We start from the raw sequence: 11,697 nt of genomic DNA, 5'->3' as shown, positions 1-11,697 counted from the left end.
ATTCTTTGTGAGGGGACAGGGAGGTGCTTCACATGTATGGTGCGCGTGTGCCAGGAACGGGCCGCTCTTGTAACGTCCTTGCTTTTCCACTCAATGGGTCTTTGGTCTCATCCTGCGAAGGTGGCTCTTGTGGAGAGAGGCTCGTTCGCCTTTCACGGGTGCTGGTACTTTTCAATGCGTGTGTTGAGGTATGTAAAGACTTGGTACTGAAGGAGACTAACTTTCTGCGCCTCCTGGAGGCACCTATGGGTGCCTGGGCGGATAGGCAGCAGGGCGTGTGTTGATGGGGAGACTAAACGGAGAGAGAGGTGGATGGGCTTGAAGAAAGCGCTCGGCAGTTCTCCAGTGAAATGACACATCACTCAGCTTATAGATGGCTAGGTAAACAAATTGTGCGCACATCAGAACGGGATCTTGTTGCACGGAAAAGGAGACAGATCGTAGCGAGGGGGACCTTTGAAGGGCCAGGTCGCCGGGTTGGGTATTTGCTCGTATATTTCAGTTAGCTTAATGTTGGCTCTCTCCCCCTCGCGCACCTCTAGAATGCCTGGTTAACACTCTCATTACTACATAGACATACATAGTTTTTCTGGACAGAGGAGACACATTTGTGTCTCTTTGAAGTACATGTGAAGAGGGATCCCATTCACGTTTACTAAATGGTAAGCTCCTCTATCTTCGGTGGTGTTTCACTCAGGAGCGAGTGTGAGCTGAGCCACTCGCCTCTCGGGTACGCTGTATTAGACCGGCTGTTAACCAGCGAGTTACGCCTGCGTTCAGTTCCATACGCAGCGTGTTCGCACGTTACACCGAACACAGGTACAAGCTGTCGCTACTCGTGTGCAGGCGCTTGTGTGAAATTGTGCATTTGCACACTTAGCTATTAGGCACACAGACTGTTCATGACACTTCTTGAACGCACAGGTACGCAGATTGCGCAGTCCTAAAACGTTAATCGTGAGCGTCCCTCGTGCGGGTGTGTGTGTGCAAAAACACGTTTGTATCTAGCTGAAGCGTCATAGATTCTACAGCGGGTGGGATGTCTCCAAGGGTTCTGGGATTCGAGCCCCAGCTGCTCTGTGCGGAGATAATTTCTGCATGCTGCGATACGTCTTTGGTACTAGTGATATTTCAGGCAGACACTCTTAACCAGCGCGCGGGGAAATGCTCTGTTTGCTAGTTGGGCTTTCCCAGGTATTTGTAAGATTGAAAAATGAGCTGGCCAATCATGCCACCTGCAACAGAAGGCGGGGATCTACTGGGACTCCCTCCTGTTTTCTTTTGGTCCTTAAGAAATAATAATCGTGGGCCTTCCCCCAGATTTGGCCTCGGGAACTAAGGACGACCTTCGCCAGCGTGGCGGCCTCCAGGTATTTTGGACTACGATTCACACCAGCAGGGGCGTAGCCAGGGTTTATGTGTGGTAGGGCAGGCTTCATATTAAGGGGAGCAGAACCTCAGTTAGTTAAGTATTTTTTATTGATTTACTTGATTTGGGGAGGGGGTAGCTGCCCCTCTTTCCCCCCTTGGCTACGCCCATGCCCACCAGCCCCAGCCAACATCTGGAGGGCGCCCGGCTGGCGAAGGTCGTCCAGGGAACTGGGCTTCCAATGTTATTCTAGCATCGATTTTGTTCTTGCGGTCAGAAATGTAAGCACCGTTTCCTAACTCTCTGGATGCGCAGCTTTTCAAAACAACCTGCCTTTGTATATATGGCAAACACAGGGACAAGATCCGGACTCAATGAAGAGAATTCTTAAGGCTGCAGTCCAGAGCACACTCACCGGGGAGCAAGTGCCACTGAATTCAATGAGACTTCCTTCTGCGTGAAGACGTTGCACTGTAAGGGTGCCATCCTGCGGGCACAGATTCCAGAGGCAAACCCTACAGCGCTTAAAGTGTCACAGTCGCTTTTTGCATTAATGTGCAAAGACTCCAGTCCCTCACCCCCCCCTTAACTGCCCCCTGGAAGTCGATGAGACTACAAGGCCTGCACACATTTGACCTGAGCCCTAAGACGTTCCCTTAACTCAGCCCTTGCTAGGACCTAGATAACTGGTCTGCCTTTGGGTGAATTGCCCAACCACCACCACCACCACCACCACCACCACCACCACCACCCACCCCAATCCTCCCCCTCACCCCTTTACTTCGCACCCACCTGAATAAAAAACGATGTCAAAATTCATTTCCGAAAGTGAGAGGACCGGGGGGACGAGGCGCGCCGCTAGGATTAAACCCATCACAATCCTATAGCAGGCGCGTCTCAATATCCAAATTGGGGCCTTGAGTTGCGTGTGTATGGGTCGTTTCCCCGGGGGCTGACCCCGTGGGATTTACTTCCTAGTAAACTTGCTGCAAGGCTCCGATGCTAAATACCCCCAGCAGCTCCAGCCTTTGCTTAATATTCACACTGAATTCAGCGGATAGCGCGCTTGAGTCTGCGTGACTGAAAACGCGCCACGTGAAAAACAGGGGCCTTGGCTCCCACGTGCAATGCGATTAAAACGGCGACGAGAGTTAATTTTTCAAACTTTTGACTGCGGGGGGGACGACTGTGAAAGGGAATATGGCCTGATTAAAACACACCCACCCACCCAACAGCAGCAACTTCAGGATGAATCAAAGGTGGAGGCTAGCTCCATTCTCTCTCCTCGGGAGGCAGTTTATCCATCGCCCTTCGATTTTGAAGAGGGAGCCAACCTTCCTTAAACAAATAAAAAAAAGCTTCAACCCGCCCCCCCCCCGTCTCCTACTACGCGTCCTAAACTGTAGCGCTTTTTCAAGCGCAGCAAAGCCCTTGTCCATTTCAGCAGCCGCGGAAGTCGCGCTTCGCTTGAGAGTTTCTGCGAGCTAGCTGGGCGGATCGATGTTTTTCCATCGCTGCGGGGCCTTCGCTTTCCTTGCTGTCTTTGATACGGAAGAAGCAGCAGGAAGGGAGCGGGGAGGTGGGGGCAGAATTATCACCTTGTTGGGCCTAATAAAATTAAAGCTAAGAGCGGCACGGAGAAAGCCGCCGCTCTCCCCACCCGTCCACCAACAGCCAGGAAAGAGAGTCTTGGGGACGTCGCTCTTCTGTCCTGCGCGTTCCCTGCGGCTCACAGCAGGCACTAGTGGGGCTCGGGTCCTTCTCTCCCATCAACCCCGCTCTTTCACAAATTTAAGTCGTTCTTTTGAAGTTTAAGGAGAATGCGCCAAAACCAAATCTACCCCCCCTTACAAACGCAGAAGAGGATTTGAAGTTGTAGCCAACCAAATATACTCAGAGGACAGCCACCGAAATTAATGGACCTAACTTAGTGATGCTCATTGATTTCAATGGGATCACTCTGGGTAGGATACAACCCGCAGTGTTGTCATAAAAAAGACAATAATAATATAAAATGCCCCTTCTCCTCGAGGATGAAACATTGGCATTTGTAAAAGCGGGACTTTTACACATCCATATGTTTTAGGTTGCATGAAGTGGGATTGAAAGGGATGTGTAGCGAGAACAGACCGGTATTGAAGTTTCACCTTTTATTAAATATAAATCTTTTCCCCCCATGGAGGTGGGAATAAAAGCTAAGAACGACAATAAAGCAGAGTTTGAATTTCTGGCAAACAGTTGTGCCACAGAGATAGGCAGATCTACTAGCAGGGCAAGCCTATGTAAGTCTACTCGGAAGCAAGCCCCACTGAGCTCCATGGGACATGCTCTCAAGGAAGATCGTGCATAGGATTGCAGCCTTAAGTGATAATTAACTTAGCTTTACTGCTAAGGGATACGCTGCAACCCTAAAGCTACTCGGAAGATGCTTCCCGAATCAAAGTCTGTTTAGTGAGATTTACTTTTAAGTAATTATGCCTAGGAATACAGCCCTGCCCCTCGATCCTATGTCTGTTACACTCTGAATTAAATCCCACTATATTCAGTATGGATCTATGTGCGGGTAGGATCGCAGCCCGATCCTGAAATGATTCCTCTGAGATAAATCTACACTCGGTTCAGCTTGGCTTATTCCTCCGCAAGCTCCCTGCTACTTATTTCCTAGTCACCACATTTGGGCTGCCATGCGCTGGGTCTCTCTTCCTCCCCGACCCCGCGCGTTCAGACGCCGTTTTGAAGTTGCTGCGGAAGCCGAATCTATCCTCGAAACACCCAAGGCGACGGCCGTGTGCTCTGTCTCTTTAACGCGCGCTCCCGGCGCTCTGGGCGCGCTCCCGCCTCTATAACTGGAGTCCATGGAGTTGCATTGGGCTCAGAGGGAGCAAGAACTCGGGAGCATAGGCTGTTAAAGGGAAAGGCTCGCGGGGAAAGAAGCAGCCACCATCCCACCGCGCCGCTCGCTGGGCTACCGGCGGGGAAGGCCATCCATGGCAGCGCAGATCACCACCAGATTTTGACGGATTCTTTCGCCAGGGTTGGGGGCTGCTTTCGTCGTTGTTATTCTCATCCACCTCCAACAACAAACACCCCCCCCCCGTTTGGGGGCATTTTCCCAGAAGATTTTCGTTGTTGCTTTTTTGGCTGCTGTCCAGATGTTGGTTCACACATATTCCGCCATGGTGAGTTGGACTTTGTGTGTGTGCGCGCATTTGCGGTGGGGGGGGGGGGGGAGCCGGACGGGGGACGGTGGGAAGGAGGAAAAAGAGAAGAAAATACGCTTTCCGCTTTCTCTATCAAGCTCATTCGAAGAGAAAGTTAATTGAAGGAACCCTATACCTCCAAATTAAGAGAGATTTCACCCTTTAATGTTGGCCAGATGTCAGGGCTCCGCAGCGTCCCCAGTTGATGGTTTAATTCTTTCCTTTGGAGGATTGGGAGGGGGGGGACACGCCGAGGCGGCGGAGTCGATTACAAAAGCAGGGGGAGAGAGGAGGAGAAGCCAAGGAGACCTTTCCGACGTGCTGCTTCTGCTAGTTTGCAACTAGCAAATAAAAGACCCGCTTATAGCTTTTTAAAAATTAGTATTGTTTATGCAACGGCTGCGCATTGTTGGTTCTCTTCCCCCTCCCCGTTCGGATTTCACTATTTTTCTCCTTGCTGAAAGCAAAACGAGATGCGGGAGGGAAGGGGTTCAGTTGCTATTTGGCGGGGGGGGGGGAGATTACAGTAAACAAAGCAAGGACGATCTCCCCAATCGGGAGCGAAAAGGGCCGGGGGTGCCTTTGCCGGGCACCCTCAACAAACTCTCGTGCTTTCGTTGTGTCTTGGGTGCTTTCCCCCTCACAGTTTAAAAAGTTAAGTTTGTTTCTAAGCGGAAAAGTCAGACCAGCTGCAAAGAGGAGATTGTTAGATGGTGGTTTTCCCCCCCTCGCCGTCGAATGCCCAAAGCGGTGCGCTTTTTGTCGAAGGCAGGAGCTGCGTTTTGGCGCAGAGGCTGCTCGACTTGCCCTGGGGTGGGGGGAGAAGGCGAGGAGGAGGGCTCGGCTGGCCGGAGATGCGCCTTGCCTGCGGCTCAGGTGTTTCTGAGGCAGGGGCCCCTGGGGGAACTGCGATCTTAGGCCCGGTAACGCGTCCTTCCCTGGCGACGCTGCGTCCCCGGAGGAGCCGTGCGCTCCCGGCAAAGAGGGAGGGCAGGAGGAACAGAGTCCCCGGCAGCGTGGCTCTCTCCAGTGACCATTTTTTCTTTCTTCCCTTCTTCCTTCCTCTGCTCGCGTGTCTAGGACCGCTCCGATGGGCTGAACGGGAGCTCCACCGGAGGCCGCCTCTCCCAGCTGTCGTCGCTCAACCAGGCGGCGTACTCGTCGGCTCCCCCTCTGTGCCACACGCCGGCCTCGGACTTCCAGCCGCCTTACTTCCCGCCGCCTTACCCGCAGCCGCCGCTGCCCTACTCACAGAGCCAGGAGACCGGCTACCCGCACCTGGGCGACCCCTACACCGCCATCAACCCCATCCACCAGCACCAGCAGAGCAGCTGGCACTCCCAGCGGGCGCGCCAAGAGGAAGCGGCCGCCGGCCTCCTCTCGCAGACGCACCGCGCGCTCGGCCTCGACCCGCGCAGGGACTACCCCGGCGTGCCGCGCTTGCTCCACGGCCTGGCCGACGGGGCGCACGCCCTGAGCGACGGGCCGCTGGGATTGCACGCCCTGGGCCACCACAGCATCGAGGACATCCAGGTAGGCACGCGGTTGGCTCAAAGGGGGGAATATCCGGGAAGGGAAGGAAAATTCGGGTCCTGGTGGCGGGCGCTTTCGTCGAGGGGCGCGCAGTAAAAGGGACAGTGGCAACCACCCGGGGGGGGGGGCGGCTTTCAAGCCCCTTCTCCAGCAAATATTGCGGGCTGCTCGGAGCCTGTCGCTTGACGCAGAAAGAAGTCCCACCGAGTTCAATGCCCTCCATCCGCCCCATTGGAATCTAGCGTGTGTGTCTGCTAACGTCGGTGGTTAGCTTGTCGCTGACTTGGGAAGCCCCCTGGGAGAAAGAAAGACAGGAGAAAGGGATGGGGTACAAGCAGCGGAGCCTCCCACTCCTCGTCCCACAGTTCAGGCCTGCCGTCCCGTCCCCGCGCCTATGGACGTCGAATTTCGATGAAACCTATTTCGAGTGGAAAAGAAACGCCTCTCCTCTGCTGAGACTTTCCCGAGACGACTCTCTCCAACCGCCGGGAATTGTAAAACGGTGGCGAACATATCAAACGAGGGTTTGATGTCAGCTTTAAACTTTAAATGCCTCCTAGGTGATCCCCCTCTTCTCTCCACCCCCTCTAAAAATAATAAGAATCGTAATACATTGCCCATTTCTTCCTCCCCAAATCACTGCCTGCTTCAAGAGAGGCTGCGCGTCTTTCACAGTTCCTTTCTTTGAAAGCCATTTTACTAAATACCCCAAATCGTTATTGTTTTCTAAAGATGCAAGCTTCGCTCCTGTCTTTACCCAAAACCTGATCAGGTGCGTTTTATTTATTTTAAAATGAAGTGATGGGACGTATATTTCCAACACTTTCCAGTAAGAAAACGGCGCTAGTAACTGTAGTTGGCGAAGGTGAAAACTAAACACGGGGGCGGGGGGACACAGAGGGGAAAAAATGCCTTCCCAGTGCTGAAATCCTACCGGGGAGTAAGTTCTACTGAAATCGGTGGGACTTACTTCCAATGAGATAATGGTCAGGATTTGTTAGCTTTGCGCGACTGGGCAGTTTTTCAGAATATTCGACCCTTCTTCTTCCCTGGGAAAAATGGTTTCGCTCTTCTAGAGTCAAACCCAGAAGTCTCTTGTTGGCCATCGCGAATCCTTCGCTCGCCTGATCTGATTTTCTTTCTTTCTTTCCGCCCGTCCCACCCTCGGATCTAAAACAGCCAAGAATCGTGGAAACGGCTAACAAACAAAAGGTCTTGATCCGGTTTCAAGCAGAACAGACCGCTGCAAAACAACACAACACAAAACAAAAAATACCGTTTCGGGTTTGGCTGGACGGGACACATTAGACTGAGGGAAGCGTAGAAAAGGGAATCCCGTTTTGGATCACGCACGATCCCTGCTTCAAGAAGTGCCTTGAATTATTTTAATCCTTTCCACCCATATTTGCCCACCCCCAAGCAACCTGGCCATGTTTGCTCCCAAGTAAGGGACCTTGGCTGCGATCCTAACCATGTCTACTCAGAAGTAATTCATGCTAAATTCAGTGGGGTTTACTCGTAGTTAAGTGGAGTTAGGATTGCAGGCTCAGGGTTTTTCCTTACTTTGCATTGCTGCTCTTTCAGACCTAACAAAGGGCTCGATCTCTAGCCGGAGTTGTTTTGCATCCCGTGCATTTCCAGAGGAGGTTTCAGTAAAAACTGGCTTTTGTTTTTCACTCTCTCCCGTTGAATTCAACTGGATTTTAAAACTCCGAATGGCTCACCCCCAACAATAAGAATCTGCCCCCTGCATTTTTAAAATGCGTTTAAGGCTGAGAAGTTACTAAGGAAGGAATCTCATTGAACTCGGTGGCACCTACTTCTGAGTAATCCTGTGCAGGATCGCGCTATTCCTGCGTATTCGTGTGTGTGGACCTGAAGTCTTTTGCTGCTGCTGCCGGTAAATTTGGTTGTCTCCGACTAACTTATACCTAGAGTAGACGCATTTAAATCAATGGAGCAAAGTTAGTCATGCCCATTCATTTCAATGGCTCTAAAGCGGTACACAGCCCGTAGCTCCCTGATTTATTTATATTTTTTTAAAATAAGTGAAACGCTTAAAAATAATGATGGACTTTCCCCAATCATTTGGTCGTTTTTGTCATTCTTATTTTCAACAATCTTTCCTCCCCGGGGCATTTTGCCATCTTTTTGTTGGCTACCGACTGAGTCTCTCAAAACTATTTGCAAGGAGAGATGACAGTCAAGGACCCGGGCCATTTTGGGTACATATCTACAGGCGGGGGTGGAGTTGCTGGCTTAGTCGAGGACTTTCTCTGCTAGGAACCAGTTTGAACAACTTGTCCAGAACCAAAAATAGGAAAATGACACTGTGGGGTGGCTTCTTAGTAAACCCAAACAAAAAACCTTTTAGGTTTAAAAACCAAACAAACAAAAGCCATAATTGCCGTACTGATGTCTCGAAGCAATCACTTTCTGAGTTTTGAAACATACCGGTACTCAGAAAGTGCAGGGAAGGGAACTCCCAGTAATAGTTAACTAGAAGTAAGATGCGGGGAGGGAGCTCCTACTTGGGTTTTTGTTTTCCTCCTGAACACAGCAATAATTTGGCTCCTGGTTCCAGCAAAAAAATAAATAAGCAAATACAATTCAAATGCTCATAGTCACTCCCGAATTTAAGTTTATTCAAATAAGGGCTTGCTCCAAAGCTTGAATCGCAGGCTTGGGTCCCAGATGTTTCCACGGGAGCTAAACAGTTGCACAAATCTCTCCCAATAGGGGCTTAATGGGGGCTCAATGGGGTTTAGAAGTGTTTGCCTTTAGCTGAATTATGCCATGTATCTTGAAAGAGCAGTCCTGGATTCTCTTGAGGTTTATTTCCCTCTAGAAACATGGCCTTCTTGGTGTGTGTTTGTTTGTTTTGCTTGCTTTTGAGTAATAAAAGGGGAAGGACCTGCCAGGGGTTTTTTTCTTTCCTTCTCTCTCACTCTGAATTATGGAATAAAGTTTCTCAAAATATGAAAAAGTTCTTTAACAATTCCAATGCCCTTTAAAACTCCTGTTTGAGAGAGATGTTGTAAGGAGATAGTTTCGTTTCCTCTTACAGATTTTTTTTAATAAAAAAACCCACATTTAATTTCTCTAGGAAACCCCTATATTTGATGGAGATGTGGGTTGGCTTCTTAATCTCCCCCTATCCCACCCACCAAGCCCCACACAGCTTAAACTTTATATTCCCATCTAGTGTCTCAAATGTTAAAAACGCTTCATGTGGATACTTGCAGTAATCCTTGCACAATAACTCTGCATGCTAAGGCCACGTAAATAATCTTTGCCCGTTCTTCTTTCAGGCTGTGGATGAAACTGGCATGAATCTCTTGGACCAGTCTGTGATCAAGAAAGGTAAGGAAACTTGTCTCATTCAGGGATGGTTTCATGGTTTTGTTGTTTTTAATTTTTGAAGGGGGTGGGCATGGAAAGCTTGAAAATGGGAATCGACATTCAGAACAGGACGGGGTGCTTTGGCATAGCCAATTTGTGTTTGTTTGTGTTTGGATGTAGTAGAATCCAGGCTACTGAGACCATCCCTAAGACTTTGGCTTCTCTTCACATTCCCCATCTTTGCTCTTAGACGTAAGCCCATCGGCTTACCGCTGTTTTTCAGATCTGGGCTTTGACTGAAGTTCTGCTTTTGTTGAGGGATACAGGGGGAACCTAGGACAGCTCAATACTTTTTGGCACCTGAGGCAAACTTCACAATGGTGCCCAAGGAAGAAAAGGGTCGAGGAAGATCGACATCAGGAGCAAAGGTTGTGGGTGGGGGAGAAAGAAAGATTGGCATTGGGATCTGCTGCCCTGGTGGACCCTGTCACCTGAGGCAGTTGCCTCACCTTGCCTCATGGGCAGCCTGGCCCTGGGGGACCCCAACTTCCCCACCCCTGAACATAAGTACTTAGTTCAGGGAGCCTTGACCTGTGGCCCAATACATTCTCTAATGCTGCTAGATGTATATAAAATAACACTAACGTGTGGACTTGTAGTGGGGGAGAGAATAGGGGTGTGAGAGAGAGTGCATAAAATCTCCCCCCTTTCTCTTCCCGCTGCCCAGGTTTCCAACTGTGCCATATCAATGCCAGTTTAGGCACTCCTAATGGGAATGCCAGTTTTCAGATTTGGGGGCACTCCAGAAGAGAACAGACCCTGAGAGCTATTGATTTACCCTTATCTCTGCTGCTGTGTGGGAGATAAGGGCTTTGTGGTGATGGTGGTGGCTTTTAAGGCTTGGGTCTCTCTGTTTCTTTACCCCCCTCAAGGCATTTTTGGCTGGCCTCTGTCTGAGTGTACCCACCACCACCACCAGAGCTAAATGCACCACAGTTACTGAGGCAAAGACATTTGGATTTTGAAGTAGAAAGCAAGCGAGGAGGCAGAGCTTTCCAGTCTAGTCTGTGATTGTTTCCTTGGCTCTTCCTGAATGCTCCTCTCAGATATATTAAATATATTATTCCCTGAGCAAATTGTTGATTTTGTTTGTTTATGCAAAGGCTTGCTCATCTCCAAATTGTAGAAAAAGCTGTAGACCTGAAATGGTTTTGGAGAAGTGAGGAAAGGACTTGTAAGGCCAGTGGGAAGTTGTGTGTGTGTGTGTGTGTGTGTGTGTGTGTGTGTGTATAAGTAAGTAAGTAAAGTAGTGCATTTTGTACAGCACGCCCTGTACACTGTCAAAATGATCATCGGAACAGATGCCACTTAATATCTCATGCAATAGTCTTCAATGTTTTTCAGACCGTGGGACCCCCATTAGCCCAAACATGCGTTTGGAGACCCACTTCCTAAATTTATTTCTTTTTATTCTTTCTTTTTATTTATCCGACCACACATTTGTATGGTGTTAATGCTGCTGTCGCAACCCACCTTAGATTCAGTAATGCACTAGTGAAAACCAAATATTAAGAGGATAAAATTTGGTGACTTGATGAGACAGGGCTAAGTCCACACCATGTGTTTAAAGCACATTAAAAGCATACATCTACCTCCAGAATTCTGGGAATTATAGTCTACCCTTAACAAACTACAGTTTCCAGGAGTGTGGGCTGTGTTTTAAATTTATGGTGTGCACAGAGCCCAGGATGGAACCTTTTGTATTTATTTCAGTCATGGTGACACCGGCCTTGGGATGAAGCCCACTGGACAATAGTGGGACCTTTTGAGTAAACACGCCTGAATTCAGGCTGCACAAACAACAAAACGAAAGAGGAAAGAGAGTGATAGGCTCAACGTTTTCATCAGTAAATTTGAATGTTGTTTGTTTGTTTTTTCCCTGGGGTGGTGAGGGGAATTTGAATGCTTCCTTCTCTTGACTAGAAAGCTCATTATTAAATCAAGCCATTGTTTAATGTCCTCTGGTGCTTCTCTGAAGGCCTGAGATAAGGATCTGCTGTTCCCTACCTATAAACTCCTAGCACATGGCAGGGGCAGAACATGGCATTGTGTGTTATATAGGCTGGAACGTTTTATGTTCTAGGAAAGCATGATTAGTAAGCATAGTGATCTATGCTGTTTCTTAAGGTGCTCAACCTCCTGGAATGGGGTGGTTTGAGTGGGGTGGTGGGAGCAACAGTAGAGTGATCAGTT

The 11,697-nt window shown here is 49.4% G+C and overlaps 1 protein-coding gene across 5 annotated transcripts in view; it reads left to right on the top strand.

Moving 5' to 3' along the window:
* Nucleotides 1-11,697, top strand: part of TFAP2E (transcription factor AP-2 epsilon) — a 72,380-nt gene that overhangs the window by 5,203 nt on the left and 55,480 nt on the right. For 2 of the 5 annotated variants that reach the window (XM_083625556.1, XM_083625554.1), the window contains exons 1-3: nt 4,222-4,548; nt 5,650-6,102; nt 9,414-9,465. In XM_083625556.1, coding sequence (XP_083481682.1) covers nt 4,522-4,548; nt 5,650-6,102; nt 9,414-9,465 — 532 coding nt within the window. In that variant the 5' untranslated portion in view covers nt 4,222-4,521. Of the gene's footprint in view, nt 1-17; nt 189-4,221; nt 4,549-5,649; nt 6,103-9,413; nt 9,466-11,697 lie in introns of those variants that run through there. The other 3 variants (XM_083625553.1, XM_083625555.1, XM_083625552.1) reach the window with 2 other exon arrangements.

This window comes from Podarcis filfolensis (genome assembly GCF_964270895.1).
Source record: "Podarcis filfolensis genome assembly, chromosome: 8".
NCBI lineage: Eukaryota > Metazoa > Chordata > Lepidosauria > Squamata > Lacertidae > Podarcis > Podarcis filfolensis.
The sequence above is the reverse complement of the archived record's forward strand: the minus strand, read 5'-3'. Positions and strand labels throughout refer to the sequence as shown.